This window comes from Anguilla rostrata, chromosome 2 (assembly GCF_018555375.3).
Source record: "Anguilla rostrata isolate EN2019 chromosome 2, ASM1855537v3, whole genome shotgun sequence".
Classification (NCBI taxonomy): domain Eukaryota; kingdom Metazoa; phylum Chordata; class Actinopteri; order Anguilliformes; family Anguillidae; genus Anguilla; species Anguilla rostrata.
In genome coordinates this window covers 11169646-11191519 of record NC_057934.1, presented here as the reverse complement: position 1 = coordinate 11191519, position 21874 = coordinate 11169646, and the positions used below count along the sequence as shown (strand labels likewise).

Below are 21874 nucleotides of genomic sequence, written 5' to 3'. Positions count from 1 at the left end.
CCTCTTATGTGATTAGGTTGGCTTGTGCGTACTCTAGCTGGCAACTTTTACTTTTCTGCTTGCGTAAGCACTTCACAAGTTTTCTGGCTTCCATTGTTAGACTAGTTAGCTAGCTGGCTGACTAGCTGGCTTTCTGATTTTTGTAGTTTTTTCTTGCCAGATGGCTAACATTAGCTAGCGATTATTTTGGCAACTCGCAGTACAAGCTATATGGGCTTCAATCGTGCCGTACGAGTCTAACAATTACAGCTAAATATTCAACTTATGGATAACCCAAATACGTAGCACCTAAGGCAAATCCTCTGTTATTAGCGCGAAACGACACATAAAATATTGGAAACTTCCCCAATTATTGGAACACGTGACCTTCCTTTGGCAGAGAAAAGAGTTCCCTGTGGTGTGTCTGTGTCCTTCCGCTCTCAATGAAGGAGTAAAGCGCACACAAACAAAGCATTTTACCCGTCGCTATCTTAAATACGCACATTTTCAGCCACTTGACAGTTTTTTTCTCACTGGCGTGTATTTCTAGACAAATTATCTGGACTGTGGTACATTAGAAAGATGCGATAGTAGAACTATTTTCATGGCGGCAGGATATGCAATATATACCTAGTCTTTTTTCTCTGTCGGAAGCCATGATGGAAGTTTGAGAGTTTAGCTGGAGAGAAACGAGAAAAGGAAAAGGATTTCTCAGGAAAATCCCTGAAAATTCATTTTAACATATTTTAAAATATACATATATAACCGAATTTATTTTTAAAGGTGGAGGCTGTCAACCTTGTTCCACATTGGCTGGCATTTGAACGACGAGGATTGTTCGGTTGAAGGGCTTTGGATTTTAAAAATATAGCTAGCTATGTAGCTAGCTAGCTAGCTACGTGTGTGTGAGAGCTGAGAGTGTCTGTCACAATATTCTGGGTTAGAATTGCTGGAGAGGTTTTCTCTCCGCTTTTTCCAACTCAACCACGGCGGCTGTGGCAGATTCAGAGACTTGGGCCGTTTTTAAAACATTAAAGTTTGGAAGCTGGAGAATTCATTACCTTTTCACTTGGGGCATTTCTAGACAGATTACGGGATCGTGGAAGCCGGGCCTGTGGAGGAGCGGAGCAAGGCCCTCCTTTATGATCCAGTAGCAGAAGCCATTCTAATAGTCCGCATCGACGACTAGTGACGGTAAGAGGACTGCGGATTCAAGAGAGCAAAAGGGAGATTGACCGAAAACGGCATTTCAAACCAAGGCAACAATACTTTCTTTTAATTTAAAAACCCTAAAGACTCCTGTCACGGCAATGGCTGCACTCATAAAGGAAATTGTCAGTCGAAACAAAAGGAGATACCAGGAAGATGGGTTTGACTTGGACTTGACCTGTATCCTCTTTATTGTAACATTTAATTTTGTAGCCTTTCTTTGATAAGGTAATTCACCCTTTTGATTTCATGACGAGTGAGTGGTGAAGACTGCTACCTATAGGATGTACGTAATATCTGGATCCACCAAGATACTGTCTTCTAGGGAGGTCTGGCGTTTCCCGTCGGGGCTTACTGTAGCTAGCGAGCTCGATTTGACAGTTAGTTCAGGCAAGATAACGAGTACGGTTGTCATGTTGCTATCTAAACGCTTCAGACGCTAAAAGCTAGTTTAGTGAGACTACCAGGCTAGCAGCGTAGCTCCATAGCGCAAGTCAGTGAAGTATGCGTTCTTGAATCCTTAGACCGATATATATATATATATATATATATATTTTTTTTTGTAATGTAGCTAGCCATAGTTTTAGCCGGGGTACATTTCGTATGCTGTTTCAGTTTTCTTGGATAGTCGTCGGCTGAAACACAATAGGACTATCCTTTACAGCGCAATAGGGTCTTGGCCTAGATCAAGCAATGGATTAAATTCTAAATCAGTGCCACACAAAGAACCATTGCATCAGCAGCTTGCAGAAAATCAGGCAAGACTATTTCAGTTATCATAGGGAGCCTACTACCTAGTTCAGTACACCGTGCTGTCAGTTTCGCCAGCTACTTAAACGCTACAATCAAACATTCCTTTAGTGTTCGAGCATTTATATTCTGCTGCGTATTTGGCTAGCGAGCTTGCCAACCAATTCTCGATTTGGTCATTTAGTTTGCTAAGTTAGTTAACGTCAGACAACGTCAGCTTGATACAGACCCAGTTTAATAACTCAACTAGGTATATTGGTATAACTAAAATATCTAGTTACATGAAAACATGTTTGTTTGAAATATCTGGTAAGCATTGGTAACGCTATCAAGTTCACCAACTAGCTTGATAGTAGTAGCTAGCAAGGTTAGATGTATTTGCTGACTGTCAGTGGTCTGCCAGGATCCCCATAGGAGCACAAGCTTTAACATTTTCGTCTCACTTTGAGCATTTCATGAATGTAGAATTTTGATATTTGCAAGAAAGGTGACAGTGGTTTGTTAATATGTCCCGTAGATTCTCGGCAGTGGTTTTTATGCACAAGTAACTTACTAAGTTGACACCTGCAGCAAATAGGCGCATGCACTTCTTTTTCAGTGTGTTTTAGTGGTTCCCGGTAACACGTTTTGTGCAAGCGTTAACCCAGAGCTGCATTTTGAGGTACGCCGTAGTCAAATATTGCGCGAACGCATTCGTAATTGGGGGTTTTCATTCAATTTCGCAATCTTGTGATGTAGGTTATATGCATGTATCCATTAAAATATTGAGCTATACGATGGTCTGTGAGCAAAGATATAAGATGCATGAAGCTTCACTTTTTAAGACCCCCACTAGTGTAGCCATAAATACTTTACAGCTACGTGGGGAATATATGCTTCGTGGTCAGGAGAATGCATGAACACTGCAAGCAGTGAACATTTTCTTTTGGCAATTCGAAGCGTAGCCACTAAAGCAACATGCAGAATCGGTTGTATGATGTCATTCCTTTAGAAGCGTCATAATGCTGAAATCTCGTATTCTGGTCGTTACACGGGTAGTTTGTTCTGATTTGTAAGTGTAACGTTACTAGTACGCTAAATAGTAGGGGGTTTGGAGACCTCCTTTACTGTCCTGCACGCGGAGTTTATGTCTAAGGCACATGGTGGAGGGTTCCCTTGACATGAATCTGGGATTAACTTGTTTCCCCTCTGAATTCACAACAGTGAAGTTGTTTCAGGAGATAAGCATGTGAAATCTGTAGTATCTGAATGTTTTCATTTTATTTCCTGCTGTTTGGCATCAGAACTTTTGGCTGAGGGCAAAATGTTAATGTCATGGCCTGTGTCTTTAAAACCACAATTTTAAATCAGGCTGTGATTTACCAGATTGCTGTGAATTGTGTATCTTAAGTGATGGTTAAGAGCAGAAGATTGATCGGCATCTGAAGGAAATGCAGTGTACTGTAACGTATACATTTTAGTAATTACATTTTGTAAGTGTTCACAATCCTTTTATGACAGAAATTGACAAGCGTAATATTGCCTGTGTTTACTCGGGTTTTTAATGTTAAATTAGTTCAGACTGTTTTGTTGAAGGGACTCCATGTCATACAAAGTGTACTAGCAGATGACTTCTGTTATTTTAGTGTCACAAGCATAAAGATGAATTTTATGATGAGAACTTCAGTGTTGATCAGTATTTGCTGTTGAAGTGGATGGAGACGAAGCACAGGTGATGTGAATTAACCCCCTCCCTCAATAGTTAAATAAATGATTTGGAAGATGAATATTATAAATATAAATCTTGATGGACGAATTGCCCCTTTTATTGCTGGTGACTTGGTGTTAAAACATCATGGCTCCTCCAGTTATGTAATGTTCTGAGTTCTAGGAATTGGCTTAAAATAGTGTAGTGGTCTTGCATCAGCGGTGGCGTTTCTGTGCCTAGCATTGGCAATGCAATAGCATGGGTTTAATAATTAGCCAGGCTTAAAACTATTATTATTATTGATAAAATTCTTGCTGCTGTTCTCCAATCTTGTCAGAACATGAAATGAGGTAATTCTATGTTTCAATAAACACTTTCAATTTAGCTGTGAATTTCTTCTCAGTTGATGTTGTGAAATGACATCTCCCGTTTGTTGCTGCAAGTGTCACCCCCTGCGTGCATTACAAATTCTGCTCAATGTGTGTAGAGCACGTCGCTTGTGTTGTATGGCTTGGTGATAATCGGCAGTTTTATTGTTTCTAAATTACCATGATTTTGATTGACTACATATAAATTCTTATGACCTCACAGGCTTGGAGGCCTGTGTCCCGCCTCCATCTGATATAGCCTTAAGGTAGTGCCATTTTACCTTTCTGAAATGGCTCTAATGCTAAGTGCAAGTGCCAATTAACTCTACTTTGGCAGCAAAACCATTTTTAGAGTAGTTTTTTTATATGTACATTTATTTTTACTGTAGTGACTTGGCCTGGTGCTTATTGGGGCTGTATGATACGGTAGTGTTTTAGAGATAGTCTCCTCTGTGGGCCTTCACAGTAGTTTTACCTGCTAATTTAACAGCTGTTCAGCAATTGGACAGTGGACAGAAGCAAAGTGGTTATTGAGTAGATGAGGGGAGGGGGAGGCTGGTTGTGTGATATTTACAGAAGTGCAGGACACTGAAATGGTTGTGTTCATCATTGGATGATAGTCCTCAGGGTCACATGATAAGTTGGTTATAAGCAGTGGTGTTAAATACGGACCTGGAATACAATTACTGCCAAAAAGGGGCATTACTTGTACAACTGCTTTTGAAATGGGCTACTAGTGTTGTTAATAGCCAGGAAGTAGTATATACAATTGCTGACCCATCCTCGTAAATCAAGCTAGCAGCTTAATGTCAGAGGGAAATGGTGAAATCTAAAATGTACTGCTCTCTTTCTTAAGTATACAGTATTGCAGATGTACTCAAACATGAGCCTTGAAATCTCACATGTTCATACCTTTAGTGATTTTACCACCTAATCACTTGCATGTTTCTGCATATACTATAAATCTCATCATCTGAACTGAAGCATTGATTGTGGCACTGTGGTTTATATCTTTCCATGCCTTCAGTTTGTGTGGTGCTCCAGGCAGCATAAGTTTGAAACATTGTCAAGATTCTAAGTGTTACTTGTAGTGCATCATAATGTCTTTGTCACTGAGCTGCACAATGTACAAGTGGGAATTGAATGACTTGATGTAATATTTTGGACCCTGACCATTTCTGTGTTGCATGCATTTCCTTACGGAAGCAGTTGAGAAATTAGTTGTTCAGCCTCTTTTTCTGTAAGGTTTGCATCCAGTCATCAGTTGTGTTCACAGTATTTACAAAAACCCAATACTACAGGCTGTTGGACTGATTAATAATTAGTTACGAGCAAATTGATTGAAGCTGCACAAGAGGATGTGTGATCTGATGCATATATGCAGTAGAGCTAGTGGGTTCAGTGTATTCCTGATGGAGTTTGACCATTAGTTTGTCCTTTGTCCTAGTAAATTATGATTAAGGTTTTGACAGTGTCTGATGGTTTCTTCAGTTCAGGCTGTCTTGACTGTGAAAGATGGGTTTTCAAGTCAGATTTTTACCAAACAGTTTGATAAAAAACAACATCGTTGGTTTCCGTGATGAGCTTCAGAAAGTTTATAATCTCATTCTGAAATTACAGTGACTGTATTAGACAGGGTAAGAAATTAACACCCGCCACCAGCCAAATGCTGCTAAGATTTTGTGGCTGGCAGGATTTTCTATTCAAGCAGTCACTTTGGCAGGTAACCAACCAGCTTGTGTTGTTTTGCAAAGGGAAGTGTGGCTAATAAAATATTGAAAATAGCTTTTATAAAATAGATTTTTAGAATCCACAAGCCACTGTGGCCAGTGGGTGAGAGAGGTCATTTCATGTCCTGCTATTAGAAGTAGTTTTCTGTCACTCCGTTGGTCTCTGCTATGACCACAGCTGTACATCTGAAATGCGTCACCCTTGTTAATTCATGTGTTCTCTAATAGTAGTCACGTGTAAAGGTGATTCTGCCCAGTATCATATAAATTCTGGATTTAAACAAAATCTTCCGTTCACAAAAGTTACTGAAGGCGTTTGCTAGTTTGAGAAACTGCATGCAGCAATGCTGCTAAATAGGCCTACCTTTTCCTGTAGGTGTTCATAATTTCTGTGGCCATTTTGCAGAAGTAACCCCTGAAGGTAGCTGCACATAGTCTCAATATGGTCTACTAAAGAATGCTTTATTGAATGGAAAGTTGGATGCCAGTGTTCAGGTGCAAATTGTTGCATTTTTGCTCCTAAGGTTAACTAGTTCAGCACCAGTTCTTCACTCTCAGTATATGTATGTGAAGTACTGCAAGTGCAGCTAAGATTTCATCACTGCTTTTGGCTCTGACTCATTTCTTTATTGAGTGGGCATCTTGACTGGTGGGTGTAAATGCAGCGAACAGAAAAACGCGTCTCCAGTTTGGTACATTGCTGGACATTCAGACAAAGCTACCAAAATTAGCGTAGTTCCAGTTTCATGGAGTGCGCACATTTTACAGCTTTTTGGGGACGACTGGGGGCTCTAATACAATTTTTGTTCCATTTTACTTGGTCTTGAATTTCGAGTTGCATGTTTCCCAGTGCTAAATATTAATTTTGCCAGCTGTTAAAATCCTAGGCAATCTAGGTGGCATGCTACAAGAGTGCTCGCTTTTCACTATGGCATAAAATGCATTTGAAATCTGCCATGACATTTGGCTGAACTGAAAATGTGGGCTCCAGGCCGCATGCATTTAACGGCATACATTATGTCATCCTCACTCTTGCTTATCATTAATGTTAGCCTTTTGGGTGTTACTGGGCAGCATGTGGACAGTCTGATTTGTCCTTTGGTGAGGGCAGGGTTGGGTTTGTGTAAATACTGTCTCTTGAGCAGGATACTTCACCTTAATTGCCCTGGTTGAGATGCATTTGTATGGGTTACCGAATGTGTTGTATGTAAACTTGTAAGCGTTGTAAGTAACTCGGATAGAGGGCTCTGCTGAACAAACAGCTGTGTGAATTCTCTAAAGCAACATTTTGACTTATTTCCTACATTCTTTCCGTTTTACTTATTTTAAGGTGCATCTGCAAAATCCTACCACTGCAAGGCCATTTACAATGTAGAATGCTCAATTGTAGGGCAAGGATTTTACGGTACTAATGTATGTACCCTAACTAGCATAGTTTGAAAGGCTATATATACCCCTGTCCCTACTACTGCGTGGGTTGCTACAGAAGCAACACATTTTTGTGTGTGTGCGTGCGTGCGTGTGTGCGCGCGCATACTTAAAATACAAAATCAAGGTATGTTTCGGTATAGGCCTACATTTTCCAGTGACAAGATTTGGGTGGGAAAACACAAAATCACTGATCTCTGGTCTTGGCAGAAAATCGCCCGCTTGAATTTTGGGACGGGTTCGCCCCGCATGCCCGTGGTCCTCCTAGGATAGATGCAGAGACGTGCCTGGATGGGTCACGGTTTTTAGAGAACGGCTTCACGTTTGGTGGCGGCTCTGTGTGATTTACTCTGTGCCCTCGTTGCCTGCTAGATCAGAAGCGCTCTGTTCCTGTGCCTCTTATGGGGAGGACCATCTGTTCCACATTAACAAGGTTCCTGTTCTCCATGCTGCCATTGCAGTTTGAGGCTGGGATGCGTTTAATGTAATGGGATTGTCATTGCTCTTTAGCCGTTATGACATTACACTTGGGTAAAATTATTTCTTTTAAAAAAAATTTTCATAAAGATAATTTAGATTTCCTCTGCATACGTATGCATGGCGTTTTCTCCCCTCTTCCGAGAATATGTATTTTTTTGTCTAACATGTACATACAAATTGATAAACTCAAAACCAAAAACAAACCAAAAAGGGAGTAAAAAGCTTACGTTGTGGGATGAGTTTGATCGGTGTTTTTGGAGTTAATCTGTAAAACGTTAATGCCAGCCTAGTCGCTCTCATTTTGCACATAATAACATGGTTGTGTAACTTTTGGTTAATATGGCAAAACCCAATGTGTATGTGATGGGCCTATATTTTAAAAATATTCCTTCTGGATATTGTGTGATGTTGATATAAAAACAAACACCGTTGGTCCTTGGCTACAGTACATCCCATTACTGTGTGAACCTCAGCACAGAAAAACAAAATTTGGGATTCACTTTTTAGATTCTGGACAGTCTTCCAGCATTTTTTAAATAAAATAGACTATTTCAGTTGCAACTTTTCCATTTTTGTTTTCAGTGTTCAGTGGCACAAAACTCAAAAATTGTAGTGTTTTTTTTTTGTAATTAGATTTTTTTTTACAACCTCCCAAGAAATGCAAACATAACTTAATTCAGATTTAATTCAATTTTATTTTTCCACTGATCTGACAGTGGTAGCTGTATCAGAGGACGAGCTAGCTCGCTAAAAACCAATGGTGGTATTTTCTTGCTGCGTTATCCCTTGCATTAGAAGGTAGGGGTGAGACTTTAAACCTTTGATGCATCTCAGTCTGTAGAAGAAGGCGGCTTTTGTTCAAGCGGATGCTACACGGGCCGTACAGCTGTCGACGCGTTTATCAGAGAAAGCAGTTTGGTGTTGCCTGAGCGTGTGCTTTTGATGCTCATCTGAGAAACTGTGAGGTTTGCGTAATTTCAGTGGTTGGGGAAATGGTGGGGAAAGCACTCGTGTTCAGTTTAGATTATGGGTGTGCGACCGTGGGCCTGGAGAGTCACAAGCTCTGCTGGTTTTTGTTTTCACCTTGGAAACGGCACCCAGTTCAAACCCCGGTGAAGGGAGTTAATTGTGCAATCAACTGCTTTAATTGATTAAATGCAGAGCTACAATGAAAACCCACCAGGGTCATGTGGCTCCAAGACCAGCGTTGCGGACCCCTGCTGTGGGTGATGACCTCGCTCCTGTAACGAGGGTTCCGTGAGCCCGCCCACCCCCCTGCTCATTATAATGTTTTGATTTTTGTCTCTCCTTGTAACAAAGCCTTCCCTAATGTATTGTGTTGATGTCGGCATGAAGCAGTTAGCTGACTGTGTTTATCAACACAATGTGACGTATTTCGTTAGATACAGTAGTTATAACATTCACTCCCTTGGACATGCTAACTTTTTAAGCAGTGATGAGATTAGCTTGATCTATTTGTATTTTCCGTGGAAAGTAATGGATTGTGGATGTTTTTGTATGAAGAGTACTTTGTCACTTTTTTGTCTCAGGGTATCCACAGTATACTCCTACCTTGATTTTGAAATAGTTGAACTTTTCATGGATATAGTGTTTGATGATTTCCACATGAATACATTGTTTACTTAAACCTCCTTAGCTCTGTGGAGCAGAACATCAAAATTCTTTTTGTGATTTCACAAAATTATTTCCTTTTTTTAATCTATGTGCGTAATCAAGATTTTGAAACTACCTTTAATTAATACTACTGTTCTTATGTGCAGTTAATAATTGACTAGCTCGCTAGCCAACTACCTTTTGTAGGTGAGCAAATGTGCACAAATTCAGCACTGAGGGGTGTTATTGTAGGTAGTCGCCAGGCTAGGCTATTTGATTGCAACAGACTAGGTTTATTAAGTTCATTAGGGAGTTGCATGCATCTGGCCGGCCAGCTAGACATGCAGTATAACCTCCCTTTCTGAAGGAAAACTGAACCGCTTCACAAAATGAATGTATTAACTGGTTTAAAGTCTAAACCAGGCGTGCTCAGTGACATTTGTTGCGTGTGTTGTGCTTAATGTTCTTAAAGCTGACAGGATGTTCTTCCAAATGTGAAGTGTTACTGGCACAGTGGCTCATTTCCAGCGCTAATTACTCATCTGAAAGTGTGCAGCAGACGCAAAAAAGAAAAGAAAAAAGAAAAGTGCATGCAAACTTGCGATGCAAAACTGCCACGGTGTTTTTGTTTATTTGTCCCGACCCCGTTGAGCAGCGAGATGGCTGTGGTGGAGACCAGGACGCACTTTAGCCCGCTTCCATTATTCAAGGCTTTTCCCATGCCAGAGTCGAGCTCTGTGTTTGACTACAGTGTCACGCGGCGTGCTGCCTTTGATAAGTGGGAACTGTAGCCACGGTCTGGAGTGCTTTATTCTGTTCTCCCGTCTTGACTTTGCACTGCTTTGCGTTTTTTCTCCCACAGCACAGATTTCACAGGTCCCTGTATTTATTCTGCGATGTGATGTGTTCACAAAACACAGGCTAACTCGCCTGCCTACATTGTATTGTCCTTTCTGGATTTGGTAGCAATTAAATGTTAGTTATTGAAATGGCGTGACCCTGATTTCTGTTTATAAATTGTACTGTACATTTGGACATGGGCTGTATGACATGTTTGCGTTATGCTTTAACAATGCTCTCGGTGAATGCAAGAATCTCTCCACCACCCCCGATTTCCTTGACTCCTGCGCTCAGATATTTACCCCAACATTATTGCTATGGGGTTTCCTGCTGAAAGACTTGAGGGTGTCTACAGAAACAACATAGATGACGTAGTAAGGTAAGTGGCTCCCTTTTGAAACGCGTGTGTCCATTTCACTCAGAACAAAGGGATTTAGGGATCTGGACGACGGACGCATCGCTACAAACCGTGGACCTCACGTTTGTTTAATGTTCAGTGTGATGTGTTTGCAGTGTCCGTCCCATTACTTGGTGCCCTGTATGCTAATGGCTAAACCAATAATATGACTTGACTTGGCTCTTGGCTGCATTGCACAGATCATTTCCTTCGTTCTTGGACAAGCTGTGATCGCACAATAGTACTGGCATGTGTTGCTTTGTTCTTTTTAGATTTATGTTGTAAACGGAAATCTTATTAAATTGGTCAAATGGATCACTCCAGCAGAGGTTTGGGGGTAGTTGGACGACGTGCCTCTGGAACGTTAGTCTGATTTCTGTGTGTTCGGTGCGCAACGGACTCAAAGGGAGAATGTCTGTCCTAACAGGGCTGTGCTCTAAACTTTTTCAATTTTTCACACACGTGCTCCTGAGTTGAATACTCTAGGAGCATCCCAATTAGTAAGTCTGTTCCAAAAAAAAATTCTGGTTAGCACGCATCAATTTTCAGGAGCAAAACCTTCTAAAATGGGAGCACTGTAGGGGCCTGCCTGTCTGGGGCTTGAGATGGTTGAGATATGGATACCTATAAACTGTTAAAAGTGTGGATTTGTGTTACTCAGTGGTTGTGTTTTTAGGCAGTTTTTTGGGTTGTTTAAATATCAGCTTTGTGCTTCAGTCTGCTTGGTTTTCAGTCATAATTTGCCTGGGCCCCCCATACAGGAAGACTGCAAAGAGCAGAGGAAACGTGCATTAACGTGTATAATTGTGTTCAAATGAGGAAGCAAGTGATAGTAAACGGTTAAACTGTTAACATGGGATGGGACTGACCGTATTGTGGCCTGTGTCACAGCTGTTTCACTCATTAGTTGTTAGATGTGGTACAGTATTATTTGAATTGCTATTTCCCATTGCTCTCTCTACCTGTGTTTGAAAGCCTTTTATCCATAAGGCATAAACCTGGAATGTATTGATTAAACTGACACAAATGTTGTACTGCTGAAAACATACAAGAAGGTCGCATCGCGCGGAAGTTTTGAGTACTGTTGCAGTTCCTACACGGGGATGTAAAGTTCACACACGCTCTCAAAGGCAGTGAATGAAGCGTGTGTCATTTGGGATGGTTTGATTCTTAGAGCCCCCCGTAGCATTGAGTGGAAATTTTATTTATTTTGTTTTCTTTCAGGTTTCTGGACTCGAAACATAAAAATCATTACAAGATATATAATCTGTAAGTATATTTCCTGTCTTGCATGTGTGATTAACTTTGATCACGGTTTGATCATCTCTTCCCTCTCAGACTTCGTTTTACTGGGCACATTGGATTTATTTCCTTTTTAAAATTGTTAAGGCTAGTCTGTGCAGGCATACAGAGATCAGGCCATAAAGGCAAACCTTAAATCTATTGCAGGTGTCCTGCCTCTAACATGTATTGAAATGTCAGCCTGATGAAAATCATAAAAAATTTGAGCTGTGGAACATTAAGTTGAGTCTTCATCCCTTCCCTGGCGCTAGTTTGTAGCTCAGCTAGTGGGTGGAGCTTCTTTTTCTTGTGAAATGAGCTGCACTGTGTCTGGACAGTTCTGTAACATTTACAATTATGTCTTGTTACTTTGACAGGTCTTTTTTTTGCCAGTTTCATTTAGATCATATTCTTTCTGGGAACAGATTGAGTTTGGTTGAAACCTTTTTTGGTTCTTGAGCTAGCCATTTTGAAAAACATTCAGTCACTAATAAATCCAGCAGAATTATTATAATGCAGAATATTTGTATGTGCTTTTAGTTTAATTGGGATTTTAAAAAAACATCAGCAATTTAGAAGAAAAGATGCAAGCTGAGCCATGCAAAGACCGTAATTACCTTGGTTCTCTCTACATAATTGCATAAATTAAAAAATGTGAATCTTTTGATAAAATTTAAGAGGCATAATCAAAAATTCAGGTGATAATGACTGTGAAAGTGAACTTGGGTTAGTCTACCCACTGGGCTTATGAATTTTGTGAGCCCCCCACATTTTTGAATCTTTGCACTAAATTCAGTGGGCCAGCTATCGTGTGCAGTGACGTAGTGGTCCTTTTTCAGCTTCTTTCTTCTAAACGTACCACACTTCATTTCCAGATGCGCAGAGCGACATTATGATGCTGCCAAATTTAACTGCAGAGGTAAGTCTGCATAATGGTGCCATTGCCAGTTCAGTCTTTTGAAAATACATATATATATTTTTTTGTACGTCCACATGAAAGGTTCCTGACTTGCATTCTGTTTTTTTTTTGTTTAACAGTTGCACAGTACCCCTTTGAAGACCACAATCCCCCCCAGCTAGAACTTATTAAACCTTTCTGTGAAGATCTTGACCAATGGCTCAGTGAGGATGACAATCATGTTGCAGCGATTCACTGTAAAGCTGGAAAGGGACGTACGGGTGTCATGATTTGTGCTTACTTGCTACACCGAGGTAAATTCCTGAAAGCACAAGAAGCACTAGACTTCTACGGTGAAGTCAGGACCAGAGACAAGAAGGTGCGTAATAACTTTCCCCCACCCCCTCCTCCTTTGGTTGAATATTTTCTGATAGAACTCTTGAACCGTGCCAGAGAAAACATTTCCCTTTTTTTTTTTTTGCTCGCAAGAGCAGGTTTCATTTTTCACATGTGGAGGGCTGCGGTTTTGCTTTTAATTGCGTTCCTTGATGCGTTTAACAATCCGTTGCACTCGATCTCTTCAGTTTGCTGGATGCTGGCGATGGTTCTTAAATTGTATGTTTGCATGGTGCTAACATGATAGGAGTATGACACTGGGCATTTTAATTACCAATAACACTGTATCGTCGTTTTTAAGCAGTGAATGCATTTGTTTGTGTTCTGTGATTGTTAACTAAAGCTGTAAAATAAGCGCTTTTAGCTTTTAGTTTAGGTCTGGAGCAGTAGAGGGGCCCAGGGATTTAAAGGAATTATAATTTTTTGACTGGGAATTTAAATTTTTTGTATCTTCTACATATGCTATGAAAACACCAAAACAAAAATGTTTCTGTCCAACTCTCAGTACTTTTCGACATTTTCCTACCCCATTTAGTGTTGAACCAGGAAAGCCATTCATTTCAGTTGTGCACTGAAGTCATTAAATGCAACTCAGAGAGACTTTTTCATTTTGAGGAAATGCAACCTTATATCATGAAAAACATGGCCTGTGTAGTTTTTACCAAATTTATTTCAAAACAGAGTAAATTACTCATTTTGGGGGAGTATTTTCTGTGTTTCGGTGCTGTGCCGAACTTTCCACATATCAAAAAAGCAATCGTCATCACTTTATGAAGTTGTTTCGGGAAAAATTACGAAAGCCAGGTTCTTCGTAATGGTGAATTATGCTGAACAAAGCAACAGTATGTCTCAGACTTTTTTTCTTTTTTCATTCTTGGACAACAATGGAATTGTATGACCTGGTATATCAGTGTTGGTTTGACAGACAAATTATTGTTTGTAGGAGAAATTAATTGAGAGTTGGACTGAAGTATTATCAGTTTTGGCCTTTTCATAGGATATGTTGATAATGAAAAAATGAAAATGACTGGTGTTATGCCTTAAGGGGTCCATAAAAATTTGTTTATAAATTTTCCTCGTTTTATGGCAAAATGGTACTAGGAAACAGGTTTGCTTATCTCCTCAATCTTTTCAAAATTCCATATACTTAGCGAAATTGAACTTTGAATTCCTTCAGACAAATGAATTCTGGTTAGTTTTTTTTTAGTTTTCATTTTGGGCCTTGGGTTCCGTTCCTGAGTTGATTTGTTTTTTTCCTGTCTTTTCACAGGGAGTGACGATTCCCAGTCAGAGGCGCTATGTCTACTACTACAGCTACCTGCTGAAGAACCAGCTGGAGTACAAGCCAGTGGCATTGCTCTTTCACAAGATGGTGTTTGAGACGGTTCCCATGTTCAGTGGAGGAACGTGTAGTAAGTGGTTTACTTTCCCATATGAACTCCCCAGAGGGGAATGGCCGGTGGTTGCAGATGCATGCAGTGTTGTTTTCTTCCTTGTCTCCTGCTGGGGGTCTGTTCAGTTGGGTTTGTAGTTTTTAAAACTTTGATGCAGCTCTGATTACACAACTATGGAAAAAAACTTGGTGCTCGTGTCTCTTCTACTCTCTAAAGCTTTGCAAAATATTGCATGCACCTCCCTTTTCCCCCACCCCCAAGTTAACATTGGTGTTTTTTTTCATCTAGTTATGAGTGTGTTGAATGTGTTAGTTCTTTGCTTTGGCTCTCTGGTGATTGGCTGTTGTCTTCTGAGAAGTGTTTTAAAAACCTTGTCAGAATGGCTGGGAATCTTGCAGGATCTGTTCTGCTCACTTTATTTGAGTACTCTGTGTCTCCAGTGTCTGTGCTTGACCTCAGAGTTCTTTGGTGTTTTTTACACCCCCTCCCTACCCCCCCCAAAAAAAAACTGTCCCTCCAGAGGGCCCTATTCTGAATTAGGGACACATTCTCACAGAAAGACCCAGCTTCCGGCGTACACTCAATCCTTACGAATCAGGAGTGTTCTGTTAAGTGTGCGTGTGCATTTGCGTGTGTGCGTGTGCGTGCATTTTAAACACCTAAACCGCAGTCAGACATCGTATGACACACAGCGCTCATCGTGGGTTTCAGTTCCACTTGACCTGTCGAGGGCAGACGTAAAAATGCGCTAAGCTCACTGCGAGAGGGCTCGGTTGTCATTTCACCTGCGCAAAGCCGTCAGTTCGTGGTTTTTTTTTTCGGGGCGATGTTTTTTAGGACCGTCGTCATTTGTGAATTGTGGCAGTCCTTGCTTTCTGTTACCTGTGCTCTAGCGACCCAGATACCACAGAATGGCGTTTCTCCAGCCAGCGCTCAGAACACGAGCTGTTTTAGGAGCACGTGTCCATCTTTGTGTTTGTTTACCCTGTGAAACACTTTGATTTTAAATTGCCTCCCCTCATTTGCTGTACAAGTAGGTGTAATTGAGTGAACAGGTAGGGATTTGACACGTATTGCCCCCCCACCCCCCACCCCCACTGTTTTACTTTGTCCTGTATCTGCTTGGTAGATTGATTACGTAAAGGCTGGAACCCTGCATGCTGACCTAGTTTGGAATTAAGCCTTTCCTTAATTAAAATAAGCTGTGTGTTTGTCATATGCCTATATATTTCCATCAGGTGAATATTTATAAGCCCCCGTCACAAGCCCCAGCAAGGATGCCGGATGGTGTTTTAATCTCCTTCTTTTTCTCCAAGGGGATACTGCTGTTAAAAACAAGAGCGAGCAGATTCCACACGGGTTCAGAAAAGGGAATTGGCATTGGGGTAACATCAGCTTTTCATCACTGCTTTTTTATTTTTCACATTTTTCAGAGCAGAGAATTATTGCTGTGTAAATATGCCCTGTGTGCACCACACTCTGCGGTACATAGACCAAACGTACACTTTAGATCACCTTTTCTTGGTCTTTGAAATGTCTTCAGAATAGGGCCCTTAGCATGTCACTTGTTACCCTGTCTTTTTTTTGTATATTAATATTTCTGGCAGTGGTACTTTTTATTCTGTCCTTTATCGCCTCCTCTGTTCTCTTTGTTGAGTATTGCAGATGGAAAACTGTAGGCTGTTTGAAAAGGCCACCAGTCCCTCCCCGCGTTCTAAGCACTCTGTTGCCCTTTGGCTTTTCAGATCCGCAGTTTGTGGTGTACCAGCTGAAGGTAAAGATCCACACCTCCAATCCAGCGCACACCAGGCGCGAGGACAAGTACATGTTTTTCGAGTTCCCGCAGCCCCTGCCCGTGTGCGGCGACATCAAGGTGGAGTTCTTCCACAAGCAGAACAAGATGATGAAGAAGGTACCATGCGCACATTTCCATTTTTCCCTGCGTTTCGGAATGTTGTGTGAAAAGGCCTTTTTCTTTCTGTGGGGTAAATCTGAACATGTGATCATTGCTGAGAAATGATCATTGATGAGAAAGTGAATTCATTTTTAGACTGTGATGTAAATGGAAACTTGACATTCACTTTCCTATACGAATTTGATCTCTGACGCACATTCTTAACGTTCTCTAGGACACAGGACAATTCTGCTTTTCTTTGATTCTAAAATGGTCTGTGCAGATGTTCAATACGGTGGGTTGTGAAAAATGCTTCACTTTATTTTAACAGGACAAGATGTTTCACTTCTGGGTCAACACCTTCTTCATTCCTGGACCAGAGGAGAATTCGGAGAAAGTGGAAAACGGGAGCTTGGTGAAGGAACTGGACGGAATCCAGAGCTCGGAGCGTGGAGAAAACGAGAAGGAGTACCTTATCCTGGCATTGACAAAGAACGACCTGGACAAAGCCAACAAAGACAAAGCCAACAGATACTTCTCTCCGAACTTCAAGGTGGGTTCGGCTGTTGGGAGCTGGGTCGTCGCGGTGACGGAGGGGAGGGGTTGATTCGGTAATGCAGTAGGCTTGTATGAATGCGCTCGCCCGGCCCGCTATTATTGGACGCATCTTGGACTGAGTATTTATAAGCAGATGAACTGAATAACTGACCTTAATCAGATGTGCGGTTTTTGAGAAGCAAAAAGAGGCGGCAGCACTTGCATCAGATGATGAATGGAGTAGGAGTAAATCTTTTCTTGGAAGCTGTGATCCAGGGGCTTAGATGCGAGTGCTAAGTGCTGTGGGGGGGAAAGCATCAGGGCGAGCAGAGGCTCCTGTAGCTTAGCGGCGTCCGGTATGACGGTATGTTTCCGTGGCGTCGACCCTGCCGCATTGGATCAAAACGCCCATGTCCAAGAAATATGCAAGAAATAGTAGCAAATTGCAGAGATTTCTTCGTTTAGACTAGGGGGTGTCCAGGCTTATCCGGAAAAAGGGCGGTGTGGGTGCAGGATTTTGCTGTAGCCCAGCACTTAAGACACCCGATTCAACTGATTAACTAGTCATGGTCTTCAATCAAGACGTCGATAAGTAGAATCGGGTGTCTTAGTGTCGGGCTAGAACGAAAACCTGTACCCACACTGGACCTTTTCGCATAAGACTGGACACCCCTGGTTTAGTGCCAAGTGCACATATATTTTTTTTAAAAAGTAACCTGCAAATGCAGAGAGTATCAAATGCAGTTTGTCACTGTGCACCGTTAATTTACAGTGCAAGATGCTTTGAGCAGTGAAATCATCATTTCCAAAAATGCTAACAGGATGCTGACAAGATAATGGACCATCATTATGCACATCTTAAGAGTCTCTTTTGAAAACATTTTTCTCAGACTTGCTTGCAGGTTCCTTAAAGGTTCTGGCGCGCATGTTTGGAATCTGCAGTTGGTTGTGTGCAGTCAGTTACGGCTTGGGCCCTGCGAAGAGGCCGATTGGGTCGATGTAGAGCGGAGCCTCAGAGGGCTTTCGTGCCGGCGCCGCCGCGTGCTAACATGTGCCTTCCTCTGTCGCAGGTGAAGTTGTACTTTACAAAAACGGTGGAGGAGCCGTCAAACTCGGAGGCCAGCACCTCGACGTCGGTTACCCCGGACGTTAGTGACAATGAACCCGATCACTATAGATACTCGGACACCACTGACTCTGACCCCGAAAACGAACCCTTTGATGAAGAGCAACACACACAAATAACGAAAGTCTGAAATATTTTTATGGGAAGTAAAAAAAAAAAAAGAAAAGAAAAAAAAAAAGAAAAAATACACCAGAGAAAAAAAGGAGAAAACTTGAATATGAACTGAAAAGCAAGTACCTTTTTTCCAAACGGCAGTAGGACATTTGTGTCATGTAAAATGCCACCGATTTTAGGAACAATAATCCTGACCAATTTTCTTTAGCCCCGTACATCCGCAAGGTATTGACACTGTTGCCCAGTGGAAAAAGGTTCAGTAGCTATTATGTATATACCTTTTTGTGTCAAAAAAAGAGACAATGGAAAAAGAGTAACACAATCAGGAGATGGGAGATCAGGTATGGGAGAAATTAGATTGAAATCTAAATTTGCTGCTCCATCTCCTGTTGAAACCAAGGCCAGTGCTTCAGTCACTTTTCTCATCCCCAACCCCCCCCCCTCCCCCCCCCCCCACACGGCTCTCCACCCCACCCCTCCCACCCTACCTACTGTGATTGCTTCTTGTGCTGTTTGCAGGCTGTCTTACTCGAGTTTGACATTTGTGCAGTGGAAACTGCATGTTAGGATTCTGCAGTCTATTATTACTATTATTATGAATAGGCTATATGACATCTAAGCAATGTCCATTCCTTATACCACTGTGTATTCTGTCAAAGGTATGCAGAAAATGGTATCCCCTGTATTTGTCTATGTTTTTTTTTATGTTAAGATAATAAAATATAATACACAAAACAGCAGGGAACCGGTGTTGCAATAATGTTAACACTATACATTTAAAAGGCAAACCAGTGTGCATGTTATTGGAATTAGTGTCCATGTTGTTTAATAAATGGTATACAATGTTTTTTCTAAAAGAGGTTTCTAATGTCATTTAAACTCCAATTGTATTTAGCCAGGAGATAATTCACAGATAGCATTCATCATTTCCGTGGTTTCTGCAGGTATAATTTTATTCTTAGGATGGGAAATTTCAAGCGGGATTGCATCATGTAAAGCAAAAGTTCCCCCCAAGTTCATGGTAAACAGACCCAGTTTTCAGCGTATGAGGATTTTTTACGGGGATAACGATACAAAAAAAGCTCCCGAACGGTTTACGAAATTGGTGACTACTTAAATCGAAACATCTTTTCAACCTTTGATCTCTCTGTAGGGTTGGTGGGACATCAGATCCTTGGCTCCCGGAATCAGCTCGTGTTTGTAGCCTTATTGCGCAGGGTCTAACTAAATCTAGATCATCGGTGTGTCCGACAAAGGTGCTTACAAACTGCCAAACTCCATATTTAAAAAATGCACAGAAAACAAGGAGCCAATAATCTGTGCCTAACATATGGTGCAAGTAGCAGTAGTGGCATGCACGATTGTGTGTGTGTGAAAACTGTTAGAAGTGCAGCTGTGTGCTCATTTCTCTAGTCTTTCTGCAATAGGTGTCCCTGACTGGCTGGATTTTAATTTTTTTATTTTTTCCTTTTTTTTTTTTTTTTTTTTAAATTTCTTTTTATTTTTTTATTCGGTTTCATTCCACTCGGAGTGAGAATAGTGCAGCTACAGATTTTACCGAAAAGTCTCGTGCTTGCTTCAGAAATATAAAAAAAGCCCTATATATGAGAATATTTAAATATATATAATTTCTTTTAAGCATGCCAAATTTTCCTAACACCTGGCCTGTGGCGTGTCACAGGGCAGACCAAAAAAAAAAAAAAAAAAAGGAAGAAAATATATACTTGTCAGTTTCTTGGGCAGGAATCTTCACAGGGGGTAGAGATGTAAGCTGCCTTTATCTTACTGTTGACATTCAGGCCCCGCCCGTGTTCATAAACCCACTGCGCATGCCGTTCAGCTCGCCTTTCTACATAAAGAATATTTTCCCTAGGTATTGGAAAGTTTTTTTTATTTTTTTATTATTAAACGGCATAATTTAGCCAACCCAGTAACACTCGATGTAGGATTTTTTTGTTTTGTTTACATCTTATTACATCACTGAAAACCTGCCAAAAGTAAGCTCGCTTTTTTTTTTTTTTAGTTTATTTTAAATTTTTATTTTGTTGAGGGGGAGGGGGGCCTACGGGAGGTATTCTTTGCCTTACTTGAAGTTGACAATGCTTACACTGCTACTGCTTTGAAAATCTACCTTTCTGCCCAGGCACTGACTAGATAGTTCAAGTACTTATTTAAAGCTACTTTTAATAGAGCAGCATATTGTACTAGACTTTTGCACTGTTACAGATTTTTGCAGGGTTTCACTCAGTGGTCCACAGTATTTTATTTTTTTTTCCTTTTCCCTCCAGTAAAAAGAAAGCCTTGCAAGCAATGAAAGATGTGGTAGGTGGAGGTGGAATAAAATGGCTTGGTGTACCTTAATCTTGTATCCGTGCACCCCAATAGAAACAGATGTGTTACTTTGACTGAAAATGTCCTGACTTTTTTTTTTATTTTTTTTTTTTAAGAAAATTAAAAAAATGAAAAAATGAATAAAGTAACTATTTATGACAGTATTCATAAGTATTCTGGTTAAAGATGTTCTGCAGGTATTTCCTTTCTCTATCCCTTGACTCTGGATCATATGCTTACTACTTTGGATGTTCAGCAGCTTAATTGTATGAGTCTACTCAAGGGCATCACTGTTAAGAAGCTAACTGTTAGGCCCCATGCCATCCCTAGACATCTGTAGCCCCACTTCTGAAAGATTTGCCACAGTACCTTAACATGCAAAAACAAATATTGGGGAGGGGGGAGGGAAACTCCTTGGGGAACCTTTGAGGTCCTTAATGTGGCACAGGTTAAAACTTGTGTGGAGTTCACAGGCAGCATCAAAATTAAGTTTCAGCTTTAAAAAAAGAAAAAAAAATCTTCATAAAGGTGCCAGTGTGCAAGTTTCATGTCACTAGTTTCTAGCAGATTTGTGCAATATGTTATAACGATGCCTGTGGTTGCCACAAAGTGCCTCTTGTTTACTGTTAAAAAAAGAAGTGCTTGTTAAATACTGTTAAAGTACATCATGTCATGCATGCAGATGGTAGGGGTGGAACTGCACTAAATCTAAGGGGCTTTACCTGCAGATGTGGGTGGGGCGTACTTTGGCCCCGCCCACTCCGTTTCTGGGTTTAATTTTATGTAGAGTATGTAAACTCAGTATATTTTCAGTCTTTTAAATAGCCTTATTCCATTTCAGCCTGTTCAGATATTGTGCTGTGCAACAGTTGCTCTGTGTGTAATGCTATGCACTGAGAATACACAACCAACAATGTATGAAAATTGTACAGGTTATAATGATGCTCATACAAATCAGATGTCCGTTTGTTATTGTATGTGTAAACTACCCTTTATCTTAGTGTTATAAACTCCACATAAAACCAATTAAAGTCTCATTCTTGTCACTGTGTGTGAGAATTTCTCATTTGTTTGCAGCCATTTGTCGGTGATATCTGGATTTGCGTAGATGGGTTGGTTTAGTACGTCAAAAAACTCAAAGCAAAATTTGTCTTTAAACCCATGCAAATTTCGTAAACTGGAATGAACGAGTCCTAGCTGGATTTGAGATTAAATGAGCTCCCAAAGTCGCTCGTGAAATGGAGGCGTCTGGTTACATATTCAGAATTTTCGTTTTTTTACATGTATTATTCAGGAAGTTAGCACCCCTCTGTGAAATGGGATACTGGCTTAAATTACAGTTAAAAGATTCAAGCTGAGCTGCTCAGTAGTGCTGTCTGCAGGAGATCCACAGGTTTCCTCCTTTTAATTAATGAATTAAG

General features: G+C 40.8%; 1 protein-coding gene across 2 annotated transcripts; it reads left to right on the top strand.

Moving 5' to 3' along the window:
• The first annotated feature begins 420 nt into the window (after positions 1 to 420).
• ptenb (phosphatase and tensin homolog B) lies at positions 421 to 21499 on the top strand. Of its 2 annotated transcripts, XM_064319845.1 has the most exons (10): positions 423 to 1368; positions 10380 to 10464; positions 11707 to 11751; positions 12639 to 12682; positions 12802 to 13040; positions 14328 to 14469; positions 15768 to 15836; positions 16197 to 16363; positions 16677 to 16898; positions 17953 to 21499. In XM_064319845.1, exons 1-10 carry the CDS (start codon positions 1290 to 1292, stop codon positions 18136 to 18138), a joined length of 1278 nt encoding a protein of 425 aa, XP_064175915.1. In that variant the 5' UTR covers positions 423 to 1289; the 3' UTR covers positions 18139 to 21499. The 2 variants fall into 2 exon arrangements, with proteins under 2 accessions (XP_064175919.1, XP_064175915.1); XM_064319849.1 differs by lacking the exon at positions 15768 to 15836 and having other exon boundaries at positions 421 to 1368.
• The last annotated feature ends 375 nt before the right edge of the window (positions 21500 to 21874 follow it).